The sequence below is a fragment of the Podarcis tiliguerta genome (genome assembly GCF_965153285.1).
Source record: "Podarcis tiliguerta genome assembly, chromosome: W".
Taxonomy (NCBI): Eukaryota; Metazoa; Chordata; class Lepidosauria; order Squamata; family Lacertidae; genus Podarcis; species Podarcis tiliguerta.
In genome coordinates this window covers 9,892,520-9,915,741 of record NC_139552.1, presented here as the reverse complement: position 1 = coordinate 9,915,741, position 23,222 = coordinate 9,892,520, and the positions used below count along the sequence as shown (strand labels likewise).

The following is a 23,222-nucleotide window of genomic DNA, read 5'->3' as shown; positions in this document are numbered from 1 at the left end:
CAACACACAGCCACTGGCTCCATACACCACCAGGACTCACCAGCTCCCTGCTCAGATGCTGTCAGTCGTTCTGCACTCTGCACATGCTCAGAAACACTGGGCCCATAACCTGTCAGTGTTTGTAAAAAACAAAAATAAGGAAAGGGTTCTGACCTCCCTTTGTTTCTTCAGTCTGGTCCTCGTACCCTTGTCTGCATAAAAGAGTCCACGAGAATATCCTTACAGAGTTTTATTCTTAAAAGTCTTTGTGCAAAACACGACTGAACAACTGTACACATCAGCACCAACCAACCCAAACACCAGCCTCAGCACAAACTAACATTTCTCACTTTATATATACAACCTGCTGCAGGCTGCTGAGTCATGCTGACCCAGCTTTATTCGCATTAAAGAAACAGCGGCCATTTTAGCTGTGACAATACATTCATTTTGACCGCTGATATTCTACCACACATTGACAACTTTAACCTGTTCCATATTTCCAGGTCTCTTTTAACCTCCTTCCAAACCGGCTGATAATTGTCATTAAACAAATTAATATTCTTTGCAGTCAACCAAATTCCCAAATATTTTGCTTTCTTTACCACCTTAATTCCACAGTTTTTTTTCAATATTTCTATCTCATTCTTTCCCATATTTTTAACCACCATTTTTGTCTTGCTTTTATTCAGTTTAAATCCTGCCAATTGCCCAAATTCCTCAATTTCTTCCATTGCTTTCTTGACACTCAATCAGGGTTCTTCTAACACCAAATCGTCTGCAAAGGCCTTAGGTTTAAATTCCTTTGCACCTATTTTGATACCTTTTACCTCTGATGTTTCTCTCAAACTATTAGTTAATACCTCCAAGTACCATGATGAACAATAATGGGGACAGTGGGCACCCCTGTCTGGTACCCTTTGTGATGTCAAAATATTCTGTCAAAACATTATTCTCAATCAATTTTGCTTTCTGTTCTGAGTAGATTACCTCGATTGCAGGCCAGCGGCTGAGGAAGGAGCCAAAAGGGTTTTCTTGTGTGTGTGATTCTTTGTGGCTGATTAGCTGCTCTCCCTGTGCAAAGGTCAGAGGGGGCAGGGTTTCTGTTGAGGCACGTGGTTAGCTGTGGGAGGAGCTTATCAGAGCTTGCAGGGCAGCGGCGCACGCAGTTTGATCCATCTTTTAGATTTAGGGGAGCTAGTCTCATACGTTTGTTGGGGGAGACCTAGGTTTTTTTGGGGGGGGGGAATTATTTGTTCTGTCTTCACGCTTTTTATGATGCAGGACAGCTGTAGCCACCCCCAACGACACGTTCTCAAGATGGAGGGGGAGGGAACAGCTGCAGTCGCCTGCGGTTCCTGCGCGATGTTTGCCATCTTGCCAAAGGTTGCAGGCAGATTTACCTGCAGCAATTGCATGTTGATTGCCCTCCTAAAAGACAAAGTCCAGCAACTGGAGGAACGTGTAGCTACGCTCCAAAGAATTAGAGAGCTGGAGCTCTTCTTGGAAGCAGCAGAGCACACCGTCTCCACCAAGGAGGAGACAGGAGACTCCCCTGGGAAGGAGGCTAGTTCACCAACACAGGAGCCCGATATGTGGAGAAACGTGACTCAAAGAAGTAGGAGGCCCAGGGTTCGCTCTGATTGTTTAGAAATACACAATCGCTTTGAGGTCCTCTCCCCTAGCATGGAAGACGAAGAACAGACTCCATTTGAGGATCTCTCCCTCATTACAGTCGATCAGGTTTGCTGTACCAAGCAATTAAATGCACAAATCGTCATCTCATCTGTCCTCCCAGTTGAACGATGTGGCCCAGGGAGAGAGGGGGAAATAGTGGAAGTAAACAGCTGGCTTCGCAAATGGTGTAAACAGGAACGGTTTGGATTCTTAGATCACAGACTGCAGTTTCTTGAAGATGGACTTCTGGCAAGCGATGGGCTGCACCTCACAACGGATGGGAGGAATGTTTTTGCCAAAAAACTCAGAAACCTCATCAGGAGTGCTTTAAACTGACTAATGTGGGGGAGGGAGACAGTGCTCCTGAAGGTAGGAGTCTATCAATTGATGAAGATGATTATCCAAATGTCATAGACCAAATGGAGCAAACAGCACACAGACCTAGTGGTGGGAGGAAAAAATCCTTAAATAAGAGACACGGGGGAATGATTAATGGACTTCAATGTCTGTACACTAATGCACAAAGCACGGGAAATAAACAAGATGAGCTTGAGCTCTTGGTACAGCAAACTAAATATGACATAATAGGCATCACTGAAACCTGGTGGGATAAGTCCCACGTTTGGAATGTAATAATGGAGGGATACAATCTATTTCAGAGAAACAGACCAGACAAGAAAGGAGGAGGAGTGGCGTTATATGTCAGGGATCTGTATACCTGTCAAGAGATCCAAGATTTAGAACCTCAAAGCCAAAGTGAGAGTATTTGGGTCAAAATTAAGGGAGAGAAGAATAACAGAGACCTCATTGTGGGAGTTTACTATAGATCCCCAAGCCAAACGGAGGACATAGATGCTGCCTTCCTGGAACAGATGGCCAAGCATGCAAAAGGAAGGGAGATAGTAGTAATGGGGGACTTCAATTACCCGGATATTTGTTGGATGTCAAACTCAGCCAAGAGCATAAGGTCAAACAGATTCCTCACTGGCCTTGCAGACAACTTCATTGTCCAGAAAGTGGGAGAAGCAACAAGAGGAACAGCCATTTTAGATCTGGTCCTAACCAATGTTGATGACCTGGTTAATGGGGTAGAAGTGGAAGGATCATTAGGCGCAAGTGATCATGCTCTTCTGAAGTTTACTATACAGCGGAAAGGAGTAGCCAAGCATACTAGGACTCAATTTCTTGACTTTAAGAAAGCCGACTTCCTAAAACTTAGGGAAGTGCTGGGTGAGATCCCATGGACAGTAATACTAAAAGGAAAGGGAGTTCATGATGGCTGGGAGTTTGTTAAGAGGGAGATAGTAAAAGCACAACTTCAGGCAATACCAATAAGACGGAAACATGGAAGGTGCCTAAAGAAGCCAGGGTGGCTATCTAAAGAACTTTTAACTGAGTTAAGATTAAAAAAGGATGTGTACAAAAAATGGAAAAGGGGGGAAACCACCAAAGAGGAATTCAAACAAATAGCCAGCACGTGTAGACACAAAGTCAGAAAAGCTAAAGCACAGAATGAACTCAGGCTTGCTAGAGAGGTTAAAAGCAACAAAAAAGGCTTCTATGGGTATGTTCGTAGCAAAAGGAAGAACAAAGAAACAGGGGGGTCACTCAGAGGAGAAGATGGTGAAATGCAAACAGGGGACACAGAAAGGGCTGAACTCCTCAATGCCTTCTTTGCCTCCGTCTTCTCCGATAAAGTAAACAATGCCCAACCTGAAGAATTTGGAGCAAATGATTCAGCAGAGAAAACACAGCCCAGAATAACTAAGGAGATAGTACAAGAATACTTGGCTAGTTTAGATGTATTCAGGTCTCCAGGGCCAGATGAACTGCATCCAAGAGTATTAAAAGAACTGGCAGATGTGATCTCAGAACCACTGGCAATCATCTTTGAGAATTCCTGGAGAACAGGCGAAGTCCCGGCAGACTGGAGGAGGGCAAATGTTGTCCCTATTTTCAAAAAGGGGGAAAGAGAGGACCCAAATAATTACCGCCCAGTCAGTCTGACATCAATACCAGGGAAGATTCTGGAGCAGATCATTAAGCAAACAATCTGTGAGCACCTAGAAAGGAATGCTGTGATCACCAATAGTCAGCATGGATTTCTGAAAAATAAGTCATGTCAGACTAACCTGATCTCGTTTTTTGACAGAATTACAAGCCTGGTAGATGAAGGGAACGCAGTGGATGTAGTCTACCTTGATTTCAGCAAGGCATTTGACAAGGTGCCCCATGATATTCTTGTAAAGAAGCTGGTAAAATGTGGTCTTGACTATGCTACCACTCAGTGGATTTGTAACTGGCTGACTGACCGGACCCAAAGGGTGCTCATCAATGGTTCCTCTTCATCCTGGAGAAGAGTGACTAGTGGGGTGCCACAGGGTTCTGTCTTGGGCCCGGTCTTATTCAACATCTTTATCAACGACTTGGATGATGGACTCAAGGGCATCCTGATCAAATTTGCAGATGGCACCAAACTGGGAGGGGTGGCTAACACCCCAGAGGACAGGATCACACTTCAAAACGACCTTGACAGATTAGAGAACTGGGCCAAAACAAACAAGATGAATTTTAACAGGGAGAAATGTAAAGTATTGCACTTGGGCAAAAAAAATGAGAGGCACAAATACAAGATGGGTGACACCTGGCTTGAGAGCAGTACATGTGAAAAGGGTCTAGGAGTCTTGGTTGACCACAAACTTGACATGAGCCAACAGTGTGACGCGGCAGCTAAAAAAGCCAATGCAATTCTGGGCTGCATCAATAGGAGTATAGCATCTAGATCAAGGGAAGTTATAGTGCCACTGTATTCTGCTCTGGTCAGACCTCACCTGGAGTACTGTGTCCAGTTCTGGGCACCACAGTTCAAGAAGGACACTGACAAACTGGAACGTGTCCAGAGGAGGGCAACCCAAATGGTCAAAGGCCTGGAAACGATGGCTTATGAGGAACGGCTAAGGGAGCTGGGCATGTTTAGCCTGGAGAAGAGGAGGTTAAGGGGTGATATGATAGCCATGTTCAAATATATAAAAGGATGTCACATAGAGGAGGGAGAAAGGTTGTTTTCTGCTGCTCCAGAGAAGCGGACACGGAGCAATGGATCCAAACTACAAGAAAGAAGATTCCACCTAAACATTAGGAAGAACTTCCTGACAGTAAGAGCTGTTCGACAGTGGAATTTGCTGCCAAGGAGTGTGGTGGAGTCTCCTTCTTTGGAGGTCTTTAAGCAGAGGCTTGACAACCATATGTCAGGAGTGCTCTGATGGTGTTTCCTGCTTGGCAGGGGGTTGGACTCGATGGCCCTTGTGGTCTCTTCCAACTCTATGATTCTATGATTCTATGATTCTAATTCCTCTCAGGAAGGATCCTCCCACTTCCATCATCTCCATACTTTTTTTTCATAAATTGCCAAGAAACGTTGTCAAATGCTTTTTCCACATCTATAAACATTAGTACGGCTGGTTTATCATTTCTGAACTCCAAATATATCAACAATATGTCTTACAATATCTCTGAATTGTCGGCCAGGTAAAAAAACCTGCTTGGTCTTTGTGAATCAACTCGTTTAGAATTATTTTTAGTTTATTCGCCATAATGTCTGTGAATAGTTTGTAATCATTATTTAGCAACGATATTGGTCTAAAGTTCTTGACATTCAAACAATCTGTATCTTTCTTAGGGATTAACATTATATGCGCCTCTTTCCATGTATTTGGTATCTTTCCTCCTTTCAAAATATTGTTCAATCACCTCCCAAAGCGTCAACTGTCCACTAAGAGTTTTATAATATTTTGCAGTGAGACCATCAGGTCCTGGAGCTTTACCTTGTTTCCTTCGCTTTATTGCCTTTTGAATCTCTTGTATAGTTATTGGAGTATTCAATTGTTCCCTTTTTCTAATGGGATCTGTTTTCCTTTATGTATTTCCAGGTATCTCTCTATTTTTTTATATCTTGCTTTTCTTTCCTATATAGTTCCTTATAAAATCCTTGAAAGGCTTTCCTTATTTCTTTTGGATCTTCTGTCAGTTGTTCTCCTATCTTTATTTTGTTAATTATGTTTTGACTTTGACGTTTCCTTAATTGCCAAGCTAGTAACTTCCCAGTCTTATTTGCTGATTCAAAGTTCTTCTGTCTCATTAATTTTATCTTCCATTCCACTTCCTGGCTCACCAACATGGAGAATTGAGTTTCCAACCTCTTGATAGTTTGTTTTATTTGTTCATCTTTTTGTTTTACTGATAGTTTTTTTCTCATTTTCCATGAGATGAGTCAGGATTTCCTCTTTTATTTATTTATTTATTTATTTCTCTTTCTTTTTTTGGGGGGAGGCTATTTTGCTGTATCAGAAAACCTCTCATTGTCAATCAAATCAAAAAACCAATTCCCCATTATTATTATTTTCTGATCCATAAATTCCATCAATCTTTCCTCCAGTTTTCCAAAGAATTCCCCCTTTATTTTCATTTGGTGAGTAGAGTCCCACCACAATCAATATCTCACCTTGCAGCATTATTTGGACCACAATCACACTCCCTTCCTCATCTTTGGAGATCAACTTAGGTTCAAGTTTCTCTTTTATATACAAAACCACTCCTTTTTTAATAATAATAATATCTTTATTGTCATTGCCCCCTTCGGGGACAACGAAATTACCTGGGACAACGAAATTTTTTATTTACATCTGAAGTTATAAATTCTCTACCCAACCTTTTATTAATCAAAATGTGTCTGTTTCTATCCAAATTCCGTCTTTTCAAAACATGCTCAATTTTATTTCTTTTAGATTTGTCATTAAGTCCATTTACATTCCAGGTTATCAATTTCAATGCCATTTCTCTAATCTGTCAACCCAGTGGCTTTGTTATCAGTATCTTCTTCTTCCACCTCTTCTTCTTCCTCTTCTTCTCCCTCTCCTTCCTCTTCTTCCTCTTCTTCCTTATTTCTTTCCTTCTTCTTTTTCTCCTCCTCTAGGCCGTGACCGGGTCCAGCAAATCTGGGGCCAACAGTATTTACCTCCATCTTTCCTACTTCCTTCTCATATCTTCTTGAAAATTTCTTAACTTCCTGAGCATCAGTTAATTTAAATCTTTTGTCCTTGTAATAAAAAGAGGAATTCCCACCTGTGTTGAATTCCATTTTTCTTCAATAATGTCACTAATTGTTTATAACCATCTCTCTTTTGTAAAAATCTGGTAGGGATCTCTTTAAAAATTATGATTGGTCTTCCACCTATGAGTAGTTTGTTGTTATAACTCATTCTCAGAATTGCATTTATCATCTCTAATGAGTTTAAAATCATCAAACAGTCTCCAGGTAATTTTTTTTATTTAGTCTTTGCTGATCTTACTTTTATTCTAAATGCATTCTCAGCTGAATACTCAATTTCATGTTCTTTAATGTCCATCCATCTTGCCAATTATTTAATCATTTTTTATTTTATATCTTCATTTGCCTCTTCTGCTACACCTCTGAATTTTAAATTCATCTGCCTCTGACGCATCTCCATCAAAGCCACATTGTCCCAGATTTATTCTTGTACTTTGCTCAATTCTGTTACTTCTTCCTTGATCTGATCTGTCTCTTTTCTTGTCTCCTTAACTTCTTTCTGAGTTATTTTCACTGATTCCTCCACTGTCTTGGACTGAACCCTCAAGTCTTTAATTTTATTTGAGAGTTACCCCACCACTCCCTCTATTTTCTTATCCAAGGTTTCTTGTACCTCTGCTAGCTTTTTCTCAATAAGTTGTTCATTTTGTTTAAATTCTTTTATTTTTAGCCATAAGTTATCCAAATCTTTAATTTCTTCTTGTTTGGACGGTCTCCTATCTCCTGGAGTTCCTACAATTTTTTTCCCATTTTTGACATTTTTAAAACTTATATATCACAATATATTACTTTGTCCACCAGAGGGAGCGTATGTTCAAGAAGAGCAAAAAGAAGGTTATTCAGTAATTGTAATTCAAATATTTACCCCTAGATGTCACCTGGTGTCTCTCCCTTCCCCCCACTATGACTTTCAATTTCTTTGTCTAACAGACAAAATGTTACTCCAGGGAGATCAAGAGAGACCAGTATATATCCACATAAGTATAGTCCAAAAATCAAATAATGTAAATTAATATTAAAATTCTCACTATTAGTCCCACAATCTCAGAGTATCCTCTTCTGTTCTTCCACCACTTGTTTTATTCGAGTTCATCAGGTAGGTGCTGATGTTGCCAGGGAAACTCCAGTGGCCGAGGCAGCCACTTGCAAGCAGCGCCAGCAGCTGGCAAGGCAATTTCAGCAGCATGGTGGGCTCTGCAGCAGCCAGCTAATCAATTGCTGGGTTTCAACAATTCATCATTACAGGATCCCTCTTAAAGTGAGAACTTTGCAGCCCCCACTTCCCCACTTCATTCTCTTTAATCAGACAACGGAGTGCGGGAGAGGGGGAGAGGACTGCTGAAAAAGGGCAGGGGAGGTCCTGGGAGGTGAGAAAGCAAGCAAGGCAATGCAGCTGGAACTGGGAAAAGACGTTTGTGCAAGTGGAGCAAGGAGGAAACCCACCAGATTGCCTCTGAATCATTTAAAGCCACAGCATCCCCTGGGGAAGGTTGAGATTTCTTCATCAAGCCCTGCCATTATCCCAAACCAACTGTCACTTAGTCTCCAAGGCCTGTAATTTCCTCCCAAGCCCAAGAGAAGGGCAAAAAAACTTAGGAAGAGTTAACTCTTACCACAGTCTTTGGAAGGAAAAAATGCCTTCCCACCCTCTGCCCAGCTTAATGTTTGTCCCCCCTGCCTTGGTGACCCAACAAACAGGCACAAGGTCTCAGTTTACTGCCAGTTTCATTATTTCACCCAGATTGGCTCTCTGTAGCCCCCAAAGCACGTCAAAGTGCAAGTAGATAAATAGGTACCGTTCTGGTGGAAAGGTAAACGGCGTTTCCGTGCCCTGCTCTGGTTCCCCAGAAGCGGCTCAGTCCTGCTGGCCACATGACCCAGAAGCTGTACGCCAGCTCCCTCGGCCAATAAAGTGAGATGAGCGCTGCAACCCCAGAGTCGGTCATGACTGGACCTAATGGTCAGGGATCTCTTTACCTTTACCTAGCCCCAAAAGAAGAAGCCATGGTTGAACTGCCCCTTTAAAGAAATGGATATGACACATGAAAAAGGAAAGTTAAAAACATTGCTACTACCAATATATCACAGCTTCTATAGTAGGGGTATTTAAAATGAGTCGTCACAGCAATACATAGTTAAAAGTAGAAGTCAGTAAATGTGTCCCTTTTTGCTCTTTTTTAAAAAAAATTTTAATCGTTTTTTCAATAAGAAGAAGAAGAAGAGTTTGGATTTGATATCCCGCCTTTCACTCCCTTTAAGGAGTCTCAAAGCGGCTAACATTCTCCTTTCCCTTCCTCCCCCACAACAAACACTCTGTGAGGTGAGTGGGGCTGAGAGAAGTGTGACTGGCCCAAGGTCACCCAGCAGCTGCATGTGGAGGAGCGGAGACACGAACCCGGTTACCCAGATTACGTGACTACCGCTCTTAACCACTACACCACACTGGCTCTCTCAATAATCACCACCACCACAAAAACACATACAACAAAAACCGCAATAACACTAATAACACAATTTAACATTTCAGATTTAAGTACTGATATACCTATGACTACACCTTTTTAACAATATTTCCCCACCTCTCATCCCCCTACTTCCCACCACCGTCCACCTTATCGCTTAAATATTCCTTCCAGATTTCTTCATATTTATCCATTCTTAATTTGCGTTGACATGCAATTTGTTCATATGTGGCTAGTCTGTCCATATTGTCAATCCATGTGCTCAATGGAATCTTTTTGCAGCTCTTCCAATTCATCAGAACAAGTTTTTTTGCTTCTAATATGGCACAGTACATCCATTTTTTTTGACCCCTTGTAATCTCCCACGTTTCCAGTATATAATTTAGAATTAAATTTAATTCCCCTAAATAACAATTTATTTTTATTACTCTTGCTATATATCTCTTCACCTTGCACCAAAATGATCTTATCATTGGGCAGTTAATCATCATATGTACTAAGTTTGCATTTTTACTTCCACATCTCCAACAGTTGTCTGCATTTGTTATTTTCTTCTTGTAAAGTTTTGCTGGAGACCAGTGGACTCTGAATATTATTTTCTGCTGAATAAGTCTTAGTCTTAGATCCATAGAGGCTATTTCTGATGATTTTATACTTGACTCCCATATATCATCTGTTATCGGTACCCCTAACTCTTGACTCCATTTTTGTCTATAATATTCTAAATCATATTTCTTCCTGTTAAGTAGGGTTTTATATAGTGCAAGTGTAGAGGTTTTTGTTTTTGTTGCAGAAATTAAATCTTGTAGCAGCATGGGTGATTCCGATGCTGCTATAGCATCAGGGCCAAACTTCCTTTCCGACATATGTTTCAATTGGATGTATTGCCATTGTGTTCCACTGGTTAATCCATACTTTACTTGCAAGGCCTTATATTCCACAAATGTGTAATTTTCATCAATTAATTGATTCAATGTCAAAATACCTTTTTTATCCAATTTTGCCAAATTATTACCGTATTTTTCCTCCATAGGGCGCACCTGACCACAGGGTGCACCTAGTTTTTAGAGGAGGAAAACACGAAAAAAAATATTCTGAATCAAATGTTGCACTAAACTATTTAAAGCAGCAAAGTGGGCGGCTCCTGTCCGCTTTGCTGCTTTAAAGCGAGCCTCAGAGGAGGGTAGGAAGGGGAACCATGGCTTATCTAAGTCCAGTTAATAATGCTGAGCCTGACTTATGGCCATCGAGATTAGCCTGGCCGTCTCAGTGGAAATCTGGGGAGGCTGAGGTGGACTTTCCAGTGGTCAAAGTGTGGTTGTGTCTTCCTGCCCAGCATCTATTTCCTGCCCTCTTTCCCCCCTGCACACTCGCACCCTGCTTCAAAGCAAGCCATGGAGGAGGGAAGGAAGCGGAGCCATGGATCCTCTGCTCGCAACTGCAGCAGATTCCCTCTGCTTTGAAGCAGGAAAGTGGGAGAGGAGCTGCTTACACGAGTGTAAGCTGCTCCCCTCCCACTTTGCTGCTTCAAAGGGAGCCCAGGAGGAGGGAAACTGCTGCAGCCACAAGCAGTGGAGGATCCATGGTCCCCTTTCTTCCCTCCTCCGTGGTTGCTTTGAAGCAGGAAAGTGGGAGAGGAGCCGCTTACACAGGAATTCCCCCACCTCCCGCAGAAGCCGCACGCTCTTTAAAGGGGCTGCGCGGCTTCTGCTGGCTTTTCTAGGAGGTGGGGAAGGGACTGATGCAGCCAGTCAGTCCCTTCTCCCTCCTGGGGAAAAGCCCGCAAGAGCCGCACGGAGCTTGTGTGCGGCTCTTGGGGGGTTTTCCCGCCTGCCTCCCCCCTGCATTCGCTCCATAGGACGCACACACATTTTCCCTTGCTTTTTAGGAGGGAAAAAGCGTCCTATAGAGCGAAAAATACGGTACTTGATTTAAAATTTTTAATTTTGGGTTGGCCCATATTGTTAATTTCTCATGCGGATAAGGGTCATCCTTATTATTTTTATTTATATTCGTCCAAATTTTTATAGGTGCTTTAATAGTCTCCAGAATAATAGGATATTTCATAAAATTAGAGCCGAGTTTAGTCCACCCTTCAAGAGGTTCAAAGAAACTATATTTGAGAGTAGCCCGATTGGGATTCCTGCTAGCTCTCCAATCAGGTAGGCCTGGTGATATAGTTCCAGATTTGGGAGACCAAAGCCACCTTCCTTAGTTGGAAGTTGCATTTTATGTAGTGATATTTTTGGTGGCTTTGTACCCCACAGGCATGATCTAAATAGTTGATTTCATTTTTTGGAAGTAAAATTTGGGAATATGTATTGGTAATCCTCTAAGAATGTATAAAAGCTTTGGAACAATAGTCATTTTGAGGACATTAACCTTTCCCCAAAGGGAAAGGTTTAGAGGTACCCACCTTTCAATATCAAAAGTAATCTCATTTATAATTTGATTGAAATTTAATTTTACAATTTGGTCTATATCTGATGAAATCATTATACCCAACTATTTAATAAAGTCTTTGTCTATCTGAAATTGATGGTTTTTATACAATGTAGCCCTTGGCCCAATTGGTAAAATCTCTGATTTTGTCCAATTTATAGAATATCCCTATATTCTGCCAAAGGTTTTTATTTTCTCCATAATTTTTGGAATTGTATCTTCTGGTTTTGTAATAAATAAAAGGATATCATCCGCAAATAATATAATTTTGTAATTATCTTTGTTGTGTTTTGCACCCTTGATATGCTCATCCTGAATTATTGTTCTTGTTAATGGTTCCAGGCACAGATTAAATAATAACGGAGAAATAGGACATCCTTGTCTCGTTCCTCAATTTAAACTAATCAAATTCAAAATTCTTCTATTTGTAACAATCCGGGACGTTGGTTTTTTATAAATCATTTTAATCCAATTACAGTATTCTATAGGGAAACCAAATTTACGTAACACAAACCCTATGAATTCTTTATATATTCTGTCAAAAGCCTTTTCTGCATCTAATGACAATATCATAAACTCCTTCATCTTTATTTAAATTTATCAAATCTGTTGTTAATCTGATATTGTCTGTGGCTTGTCTTGTTTTTATAAAACCTGTTTGATTACTAGGTATCAAGTCTTGAATAACCTTTTGTAATTTTTCCGCCAATATTGCATTCAAAATCTTTGCATCAACATTCATTAATGATATTGGTCTATAATTTGCACATTTATAGGGTCTTTGTTAGGTTTTGGTATAATTATTATTAAAGCTTCATTGAATGTTGTAGCAGATATACCTTTATGAGCTATTTCCTCATAGACTTCTAGAAGTCTGGGGACTAGTAGATTTTTGAATATTTTATACCATTCTATAGGAAGACCGTCTGGTCCAGGTGATTTCCCATTTCCCGTTGTTTCTATTACATTCTCAATATCTGATATATTTAGGGGTGCTGATAGCATATCTTTTTTATATTCTTCAATAGTTGGTATTTTAATATCTTGAAAGAAGTTTTCCACCTCATCTTCTGATATATTTTCCAGCCCTTCATATAATTTTTTGTAGAATTAAAAAAAGTCATTATTGATATCTATTGATGAGGTTGCTGCAATGTTATTTTCATTTCTTATTAAGGGTATTATTTGGTTCGCTTTCTTTTGTTTTAAACAATTAGCTAGAATTTTTGTCGGTCTTTCACCCTGTTCCCAATATATTTGTCTTAGACTTAGTAGGCTGAACTCAATTTTTTGAGCTAGTATATTATTCAGTTCTAATGTTAGTTGTTGTATTCTTTCATATGTAGCATTAGATGGGTTATTTGACATATAGTGTTTTTAAAGAAATGTTTAGATTTTTTTTTCTTTTAATCTTTGCAGCTTAGCTTTGTTGGCAAGAGAAGGATATTATCTTCCCTCTGATGTAAGCTTTATATCCTTCCCATTCCATCGGTCTTGACGTTGAAGATTTGTAGTTATTTTTAAAATATATTTGTGTTTCTTGGGTTATATATTGAATGAATTTTTTTCCGTTTAATAATGATATATTAAAATACCATCTCCTCACACCTTCCTGGGTTTTAGATAAATTTTATTCCAGCATTACTGCTGAGTGATCAGCTATAATGGGAATATCAATGTCACATTGGCTAGTAAAGCGATGTAATGATTTTGATGTTAGGAAAAAGTCAATTCCTTTTTTGCTCTTCAAAATATGGCAACCCTGCCTGATTTGGCTCATGAGTGCCCTATATTTCTGCACTGTAGGTCAGTTGTAGAATAATCTTTACTATGAAGACCCTAACGGCTGGTACTATTAACACTAATTGTAGTGATCTTTGAGTTTCTAGTTTGCTAACCTGCCAATGGTTTGTCCAAGAACCATCAAAAGGAAAACAAATTCCCAGATAATTGAATCTATTAACCTTTTCCAGGCAATGGGCACCCAAAAACAGCTTAGGCTTAGGTGGATGACAGCCAAAGTCTTAGTCAGGCTTCCTCAACCTTGGCCCTCCAGATGTTTTGAGACTACAATTCCCATCATCCCTGACCACTGGTCCTGCTAGCTAGGGAGCATGGGAGTTGTAGGCCAAAAACATCTGGAGGGCCGAGTTTGAGGAAGCCTGTTCTTAGTCTTTGAGTGATTCACGTAAAGCTGTTCCTCATATGCATCCCCAAACAATTTCAGCAGCCTCCATATGCCAATTTGGGTCTAGAATAACAGAAGCATATCATCTGTATAGCAATATCTTCAAATTTCATGGGCCTGTGGACACAGGAAATGTGGTTTTTACCACACAGATGGGCAATAATATCATTCACGTATATATTAAACAAAAAATGGGTCAATAGACAACCGCGCCTTACACCAATCATTGTCTATTTCTGCTGCTAGCTGACCTTCCTTGCCTATTCTGACTTTTCCTATATTTCCAGTATGCAAAACCTTGATTAAAAGCAACAGTCTTCTATCTATCCATCCCCAACCTTCATAATTTGAACCAGAGTATCTCTCTGTTGATTCTTTTTTTTTTTTTTAAGGCAGAGGTCAAATCTAAAAAAACTGGCATATGAATATATTTCGGGGGCAATGGAATATTTCTGTCTTGGATGATTTAGAACAAAGCACTGGGCAGTTACCTGTACATTGTTGTTGTTTAGTTGTTTAGTCGTGTCTGACTCTTCATGACCCCATGGACCAGAGCACGCCAGGCACTCGTGTCTTCCACTGCCTCCCGCAGTTTGGTCAAACTCATGCTGGTAGCTTCGAGAACACTGTCCCACCATCTCGTCCTCTGTCGTCCCCTTCTCCTTGTGCCCTCCATCTTTCCCAACATCAGGGTCTTTTCCAGGGAGTCCTCTCTTCTCATGAGGTGGCCAAAGTACTGGAGCCTCAGCTTCAGGATCTGTCCTTCCAGTGAGCACTCAGGGCTGATTTCCTTCAGAATGGATAGGTTTGATCTTCTTGCAGTCCATGAGACTCTCAAGAGTCTCCTCCAGCACTAGAATTCAAAAGCATCAGTTCTTCGGCGATCAGCCTTCTTTATGGTCCAGCTCTCACTTCCATACATTACTACTGGGAAAACCATGGCTTTAACTATACCTCCTGTACATTAGCATGGCCAATATAAACCTGCCTGCTAAGCATATGAAGATCTTGTCTCGCTTGTCTACATCCCATGTCAAACCAACTCAGAGAGTGATTGCATGACTTAGGATGGGAATTAGTGTAACAGTAAGCGCCCAGATGATCCACAACATATTGATTTGCAGAGGATTACATGACTCTTTCTCTAGGAGGCTTATTCTAAGATTCAACATTTGGTCAGTGGATATGGCCTCTTCATTTTTTACCTAGACGTTATGACCCCATCTTAGCCTGTGTTTCCTCTGCTGTACGTAGGAGAGCACATATGGCTCACCCTTAACAACATCCTGTAAAAAAAAACAGAACTTAATATCAAATATCTGTTCCTCTTTTTTGTCGAAACTCAAACGTTGGTCTAAATACAATAAATACATAAAGAGAAGGAGGGGAGGGGAAAGAAAGGGGGGGAAAAGAAAAAGAAAAGAGGTTAAAGGGGGGGAGACACAATTCAGAAGGTAAGGGCCTTACGATTCTTGGTCTGTTTTCTATATATAAACATATATGAACATAGTAAATATATAAACAATATTCACTTTATCCACTCCAATGTAATACCCAACAAAGCCACTTTCTATAAACAAACATTATTTTCAGTCCTCAAATCCGAATGTCATATTTTTCTTTTCCATGCAAAAAATCTATGAGAGATTAATCCTTAGTAAGTGTTAACAATGACTTTTCTCCAAGTCCGTTACTTATGACAGCCATTCTTCCATTGTTGGTAATAATGGGTCCTTCCATCTTTGTGCCTATAAAAGTCTGACTGCTGTTATAATATATTGTAACAAAGTTCCATAGTCCTTTTCTAATTGTATATCTGTAAGTCCCAGCAGGAAGAGTTTTGGCTTCACTTGAAAATCAATCGTCAAAATTCTCTGTATCAGTGTATGTATTTGTATCCTTCTTATTTTGCTTTTTTACATTTCCGTCAAGCATGATAAAATGTTCCTTTGAGTTCCTTACATTTCCAACAGGTATTTAGAATTATTTATTTATTTATTTATTTATTTATTTATTTATTTTAACAACTATTTACGACGACATTTTCCAATTTACAATCATTTAACTTTGGACTCAACCACCCCACCCCTCCAATTCCTCCATGGTTTCCCTAATTTTCCAAATTATTCTATGTATTATAGTTACTCTGTGTTATCTTCTCCACAGTATTTTCAAATACAGTGGTGCCCCGCAAGACGAATGCCTTGCAAGACGGAAAACCCGCTAGACGAAAGGGTTTTCCGTTTTCAGAGGTGCTTCACAGGACGAATTTCTCTATGGGCTTGCTTCGCAAGACGAAAATGTCTTGCGAGTCTTGAGGGTTTTTTTCGCTCCCCACCCCCTTTTTCTAAGGCGCTAAGCTGCTAATAGCCTTTTAGCAGCTAATCCGCTAATCCCTTAAGCCTTTAATAGCTGCTAATAGCCGCTGAACCACTAATAGCGCTAATCCGCTAATAGGGTTGCTTTGCAAGACGAAAAAACCGCTAGACGAAGAGACTCGCGGAACGGATTAATTTCGTCTTGCGAGGCACCACTGTATATATATTTTTTACTGCTGCTGTTACTCTAAACGCCACTTGCGTTTTAACATGTTGTAATATCACAAATTTTAGGGTCTGTTTTTTTTAGTATACCTAAAATCCTTTGCTTATTAGGGGCCACCCCACATTTTCTTTAAAAGGTGCTTTGCACAGGTAACTACCATAGAGTCATCAAAATTTTCAAAAGTAGGGGGTCCGTGGTTTGACTTTTGAAAAATAGGGGATCCTCAGTAATTAGTTAATTAGGAACCACTGCATTAGATATTTTGAAATATTTGAATCATCATAAAGCAGTGATTTCAAAATTTCCAACAGGCAGTGTATTGTGAGTTCCCAGCCCCACTCACATCCAGCATTATGCACTTCAATCAGGTCGCCTGATGCTCGCCCACTCCCTCCCTCTGCAGCCCAGCTGCAGGCCTCAGGAGTGGGGCTTGCCTGCCTGTTCCTTTATTTCCTCCTCTGGAAAATAAAACTATTGTCAGGGCAAGGCACTGCAGGCGGTTCGAGGGAGGTTGGCGCCTCCAGAGTGCCATGCCATGCAACACCCCAGCTGATGCACTCCACCCAGGGCAGTGCCACTCACCAGGCCTTTCCAGGAAGAGGCAAAAGCTGTGCACACTGACGCTAATCGTCTCTGTGGCCCTCAACTGCCTTCTTCCTCTCCACCTCCTTTCTGACATCATAATGTACTGCCTTATCACAAAGTTTAGCTGGCAATATACAGTGGTGCCTCGCAAGACGAAAAGAATCCGTTCCGGGAGTCTTTTCGTCTTGCGGTTTTTTTGTCTTGCGAAGCAAGCCCATTGACGGAGTAGCGCTATTAGCGCTATTGGCTAAAAAAGGGCTAAAAACGGCTTTTTTTAGGGGGGGGATTAGCAGTTTTGCTGCTAAAATGCTTTTAGCAGCTTAGCGATTCAGAATAAGGGGTTTTGGAGCAGAAAAAAAATTCGATTTTTTTCGTCATTTTTCGTCTTGCAAAGCAAGCCCATAGGGAAATTCGTCTTGCGAAGCGCCTCTGCAGACGGAAAACCCTTTCGTCTTGCGGGTTTTCCGTCTTGCGAGGCATTCGTCTTGCGGGGCACCACTGTACAGTATTATGATGTTGGAAAGTAGATACTGCCCAGCCCTATTACGTGGGGATTGCATTCTGAGGCACCATATGCGTCAACCCACCCTGCTCTGCCCTTCACCCCACCCTGTTGCGCCCCCTTCTGGTGCTGAAAATGGTGCATGCCGAACATGCACAGATGGGGAGTTGTCTGTATACAAACTGTGAATTACAGCATTAATAGGTAGAGAGCGTCATGTCACACCACCCCGACACTTTACAGACAAATGAAGCTTTTTAGGGTTTATGAGACAACTAACTACACCTATTTGAAAAATGCTATGTGACTTCCTTCATGGGCAAGTCTTAGAGTAATTAAAAACAGATCTCAAAGGCAGATAAAATCCAGACTTCTGTCTTTTGGTCTCCACTCCATAAAAATATTGATATGACGAGTTAAAACCGATTAACACAAAGTTGAAATAAAGGTAAAACTAATAAAAAAACTTGAGACCTGTGGAGTGACCAGAATATACATCCTCTACACACATGTTCAGAAGGGGGAGCTCAGTGGCTGGTTGTCAGTTCAAGCTGTGGGAGCAGGCACAGGCTTATCTTTGATCTTGATGGTGTGGCCCCACCAAGCTTCCAGGTCCTCTAATCCAAAGCTAGTAGAAGGCACTCCAGTGCCACTGAGGAACTACTTCCTGCTTTTTCATGGGGGTCAACCCCATCCAGAATAGGTTGAACATCAGTTTCTTGGATCTGGGAGCCATTTATCCTGTAGTGCTTCCCATCTCTGTCAGTATGCAACTTCAGCTTATCAGCACTCTTCCATCCCATTACTGAATCCAGATACCACTCCAGCTTCTCCAGACTTTGATGCCAGAGAGAAATGGAGCTGGGTGTTAAATCACCATAATGACAATATTGCATGATGCTCTGATTAAGTGCCGTGGGATTGAGCAGACCCTCCCCCCCCCCCTTGCTACTTTCTGGAACTGATTCTGCATACAGATAGGACATTGTATTGCTCCCTTTCAGTATAAAATTCAAGGCTGCTTACACCCATCAATGCAGTGATTTAGAACAGCAGTAAAGCTGTCAGGACAAGACAAGTGTTCATCTAGAGCAAAAAGCCACCAAATTTGGTACACCAGATAAACCATTTAAGTGAAAGAGTGCCACAGATGAGCCTCTGCTGTCCCAAAAGGGCCTTGATGGGATCCCATAGCTGAGCTTCTGAAGAAAACTCTGGACTGATTTGCATGGGAGCAAGAGACGTGGTGTGGGTTGGGGGTCTTCAAATACCTTGATCCTAGGCCATTAGAACTTAAAGGGGGAAAAATGATGCACAGGAACTTTCCCTGTGTTAGTTGCTATAAATGTGAACTAAAGGCATCCTACCACTGTAAAAGAGCTATTTAAATGTAGCCTAGCTAGTTTTGTTCCTTGACTCTGATTAAGTTTCCGTCATGAAATTACTCTCTGCACTTATTTTTAAGCTCCCATTACTAGAAGTTGGATCTTCAGCCTTTTGACCTCTTCTGAGGTGCCATCTGCTTTTTGCAGCTAAGTTCAAAGCCGTTTTTGTTTTGTTTTTGTTTGGGTTTTTTCAGATGCAAAAAGCAATGTAGTGCAGTATGGCAATGGTGAGAAAAAAGTAGAGAACTTCCAGTCCCTGGACAAGCACGGGGATGGGCTGACTATGCACCTGATTGATCCACTCCCAGCAGCCCTGACGGATGATGACCTGCCAAACAATGTGGATTCTTTGCCCAGTGAACTGAATTGCATTGAGGAGGATAGATTGGACCATAGGCCTGTTACCAACTCCCTTGTTTGCAGACCTGTAAATTACAGTATGTCTTCAGAGGAACAAAAACTATTGGTGAAGTCTGTACCTGGAACCATGAAAATAATGCCCAGTATGTTTGAAGGGAACAATGAAGTTCTCAGAATCAAAGTTATGAAGGAGGTTCGCAAGCCTGGGAGAGGTAAGTGTTGCAAGGGGATTGGAGTCATCCTAAGGGAGGTCCTGTGTTGTTGCCGCCACCCTACCAAATATAGAGGGGGCAAAATCATTTCTGATGTTTAATGGGTGTGAAATGGAAGGTGGATCTGATGAAGCTCTTGGTATTTCAGTCTGCTGTCTGTCCTGAGCCAGATGACTTGGAAACAACCGTCATTGATTTTGATGTAGCTTATTTTCAATTGAGGTGCATTATGATAGCAGACTCACTTTGCACCTTTTAAAATTTGTAAGGATCCCCTTTTTAGAATAGGCAGAAAATAACTCATAAATTGTAGAGTTCATCCGTAAATTGCAGCAGTCGCACATCATAATGGACTTCACATTTAGAAACCTAGAACATAACAACTAGAGAAAGTAATTTTTCCAATTTTCAGGAAAATTACTTTCAGTGTTAATGTGGTGGGTGCTGTTACAAAGGAGAGAGGAGGAAATTGCAGCCCCACATAGGAAAAGAGGTGGCAAGGGAACACCTCGCTACTTTAAATGAATTCAGAGCTCCAGAGCCTGATGAGCTGCACCCAAGGGTACTAAAGGAACTTGCGGATGTAATCTTGGAGCCTCTGTCTATGTTGTCCCCATCTTCAAAAAGGGGGAAAAGAAGACCTAGGTGACTACCGTCCAGTGAGCTTGACATCAATACCAGAAAAGGTAACAGAACAGACCATTCAACAGTAGGTCTGTGAGCGCTTAGAAGCAGTGGGTTTCTCAAAAACAAGTTATGCCAGAGAGATTTTTTTTGATGGAGTAACTAGCTTGGTGGATCAGGGGAATGTTGTGGGCTGGACAAGATGGATTTGTAGCTGGTTGACTGACTGAAGCCAAAGACTGCTCACTAATGGTTCCTTGTCATCCTGGAAGAAAGGGACAAGTGGGGTGCCGCAGGGTTCTGTCCCGGGTCCGATCAATGTTCAGTGTCTTTATGAACAACTTGGATGAAGGAATTGAGGGGCTTCTCATCATATTTGCAGATGACACCAAACTGGGGCCAGGGGGGCAGGAAAATGCTGCAGAATACAGAATTGGGATTCAAAATGACCTTAACAGATTGGAGAATTAGGCCCTTACTAACAAAATGAACTTTAATAGGGACAAGTGTAAGGTTCTACACATAGGCAGGAAGAACCAGCTGCACAAATGCCAGTTGTACATCTGAAAAGGATCAACGGGTCTTAATAGACCGCCAGCTGAACACGAGTCAACAGTGTGATGCAGCAGCAAACAGCTAATACTATTCTAGGCTGCATCGACAGAAGTATTAGTCCTGCTCTATTCTGCCCTGGTCAGACCACACCTGGAATACTGTGTCCAGTTCTGGGCACACAATTTAAGAAGGATATTGGCAAGTTGGAACTTGTACAGAGGAGGGGGACCAAGATGATCAAGGGTCTGGAAACCAAGCATTATGAGTTGGGTGGGTTTAGCCTGTCATGTGGAGGATGGAGCAAGCTTGTTTTCTCCTGCTCCAGAGTCTAGGATATGACCCAATGGATTCAAGTTACAAGAAAGATTCTGAAAGATTCAAGAATAACTTTCTAGGAGTAAGATCTGTTTGACAGTGGAACAGACTCCCATGAATGGTAGTGGAGTCTTCTTCCTTGGAGGTTTTAAAGCAGAGGTTGGATGGCCATCTGTCATGGATGCTTTACTTGAGATTCCTTCATTACAGTGGGTTGGACGAAATGACTCTTATGGTTCCTTCCAACTCTGATTTTATTAAATTGTTACTAGTAGAAGAGGAGAGTTAAGTTGTGGCATCAGACTGACTCTTTATCACCAAACAAGCCCCATGAGATCCTGCACAAAACAGCTAAACCCCAGGAGAGAAAAGGCACAACCTTCAGGAGGACACTGAGAATCTGGAAAGAGCAAAGGCTCCACCATGGTTAACTGACAGCATTGTGGGACAGTTGAGAAAGCAGGCCAGTGCCTAAAATCAATCAAGCAAAGAGAAAGGAGGGGAGATTCTGATGGCCTTGCCAACACTACAATGATCTCACTCTTTCTTTTTAATTGTAGATTACAAAAGAATTTTCTCTCTCCTTGAAGAAGTTCAAGGCCCTGTGGAAATTCAAAAATATTTCATTGAAGTTGCTATCAAGGAAGCAGCAAGGTTTGTATCAAGATGACAAGCCCCAAGTTTGAACAAATAAGTGTACATGTTTTGATGGTGGCCTGTATTTTTCTTACATATGTTGCAAATGTTCTTTGAAACTGCTGCTTTCAATGGTGGGATGTGCCTTTTATTTTGTAGATTGATGGGCCTTATCTGTTTTCAAACACAAAGGCAGGTGTGTCAGCCCTGTCCCTCCATAATTTCTGCATAGTAATGCAAAGGTCACTGTTCGTTTCAGAGGGGGAACTTGAAGACAAGTGCAGAACCCACATTAAATTGCTCTCCTTCTCCCTCTCTCTTTTTCTTAGGTTTAAAAAGCGGGTGTTAATTCAACACTTAGAGAGAATACTAGAGGAAATAGAGTTCAACAGCCTGCTCAACAGAGATAATCATGTCAACAGTAGATAATAGTGTCCCAGCAAGAGGAATGCACAGGCCAGGGAGAATAAGTTTACTATGTTGCAGAGGAGTGAAAGAGGACGTTGTGGCAGCTACCACTGGTATGGTGGCTAGGCAGTTTTTCTGTTGGAGTTTGTACATTTGCAAACCTCTCTCAATGGAAGATGGGCTGTGACCCTGATGGATTTGCTGCAAGAGGTCTGGCTTCCTTCCTCTCTACCCTACTTTGGAGGGCCTGATCTGCTCAATGGGCTGAAGAAAAACACTCAGTGCTGCCCTCCTCCTGCAGGTGATAAGAACCTTTGTTTGAACCTTTGTTTGAACCTTTGTTTGAACCTTTGTTCTAAGACACTTGAAAGCACTGCTTCAGGCAGTGGGTCAAAGCTGATAAAACAAAAATGGCACACCCTTTATCTGCACTTGTGTTGGAAAAATCCTTTGTTGAGAAGAAGAAGAGGAGGAGGAGGAGGAGAGTGAAAATGCCCTCTGTGGTGATAGTGCATATTGTCGCTACAGACACATAGAGAACAGTTCCTGAGAACTGCTAGCCAACCCAGGAACAAGTTTTCAGGGCAAAATGAATTTGAAAGGAAAGCAGCTGCTAAAACTGGGTTGAGGGAAAGCAGTCCAGAGCCCTGTGACTACTGCCTGGTAGCCACTAAGCAACCCAACTCAGCCTCTCTTCTCTTTTGTCAGCAGACATTATGAAAGTGTGTGCCTGTTGCTCCCCAGGTCCCAACTTCAGTTCTCTTTCATCTTATGAGGAGGACGGAAACTCTTCATGGGAACTTGGCCTTGAAAGCACTTAAAGAAAACTATTTTTAAAAAGCAAGTCATGTCCTGTACCCCCAAATCTTCTATCTATGGATAGTTTACATTTTGAATGTACACATGAGAAGAGATTATTTTGGACAGTGTTGTTTACTGGATCCTTAATTTGATATATCAGTGTGTGTGTGTGTGTGTGTGTATACACATACCTGTGAGAATTTTTTTTTGCACTTGGTTATAATAAAAATAATTTTATGATTTCTTAAGAAGTGCCTAATCTGAATGAGGTGCTGATGAATAATCTCTAGTAATTTCACTTGCCTGTTAAGCACAAAGCAGAAAAATAAAAACCCCAAAACAATGAAAAGTGCTGTATATCTCTATTGTTCTCCAAAAGACCATTTTGACACTTGTAGTGTGTATTTCTTCCATGCAGAAAGAGCTAGGCCATGTGTTTT

The 23,222-nt window shown here is 41.3% G+C and overlaps 1 protein-coding gene across 5 annotated transcripts in view; it reads left to right on the top strand.

The window, feature by feature from the left end:
* Nucleotides 1-23,015, top strand: part of LOC310668826 (integrator complex subunit 6-like) — a 165,921-nt gene extending 142,906 nt beyond the window's left edge. For 4 of the 5 annotated variants that reach the window (XM_083422149.1, XM_083422146.1, XM_083422144.1 and 1 more), the window contains 4 exons: nucleotides 19,066-19,443; nucleotides 21,498-21,591; nucleotides 21,903-22,282; nucleotides 22,693-23,015. Coding sequence is in view for 4 of the 5 variants with exons in the window: in XM_083422146.1 (XP_083278272.1) it covers nucleotides 19,066-19,443; nucleotides 21,498-21,591; nucleotides 21,903-22,002 (572 nt within the window). In the remaining variant the exon portion in view is untranslated. The remainder of the gene's footprint in view (nucleotides 1-19,065; nucleotides 19,444-21,497; nucleotides 21,592-21,902; nucleotides 22,283-22,692) is intronic. The other variant, XM_083422145.1, reaches the window with a different exon arrangement.
* Nucleotides 23,016-23,222: the final 207 nt, after the last annotated feature.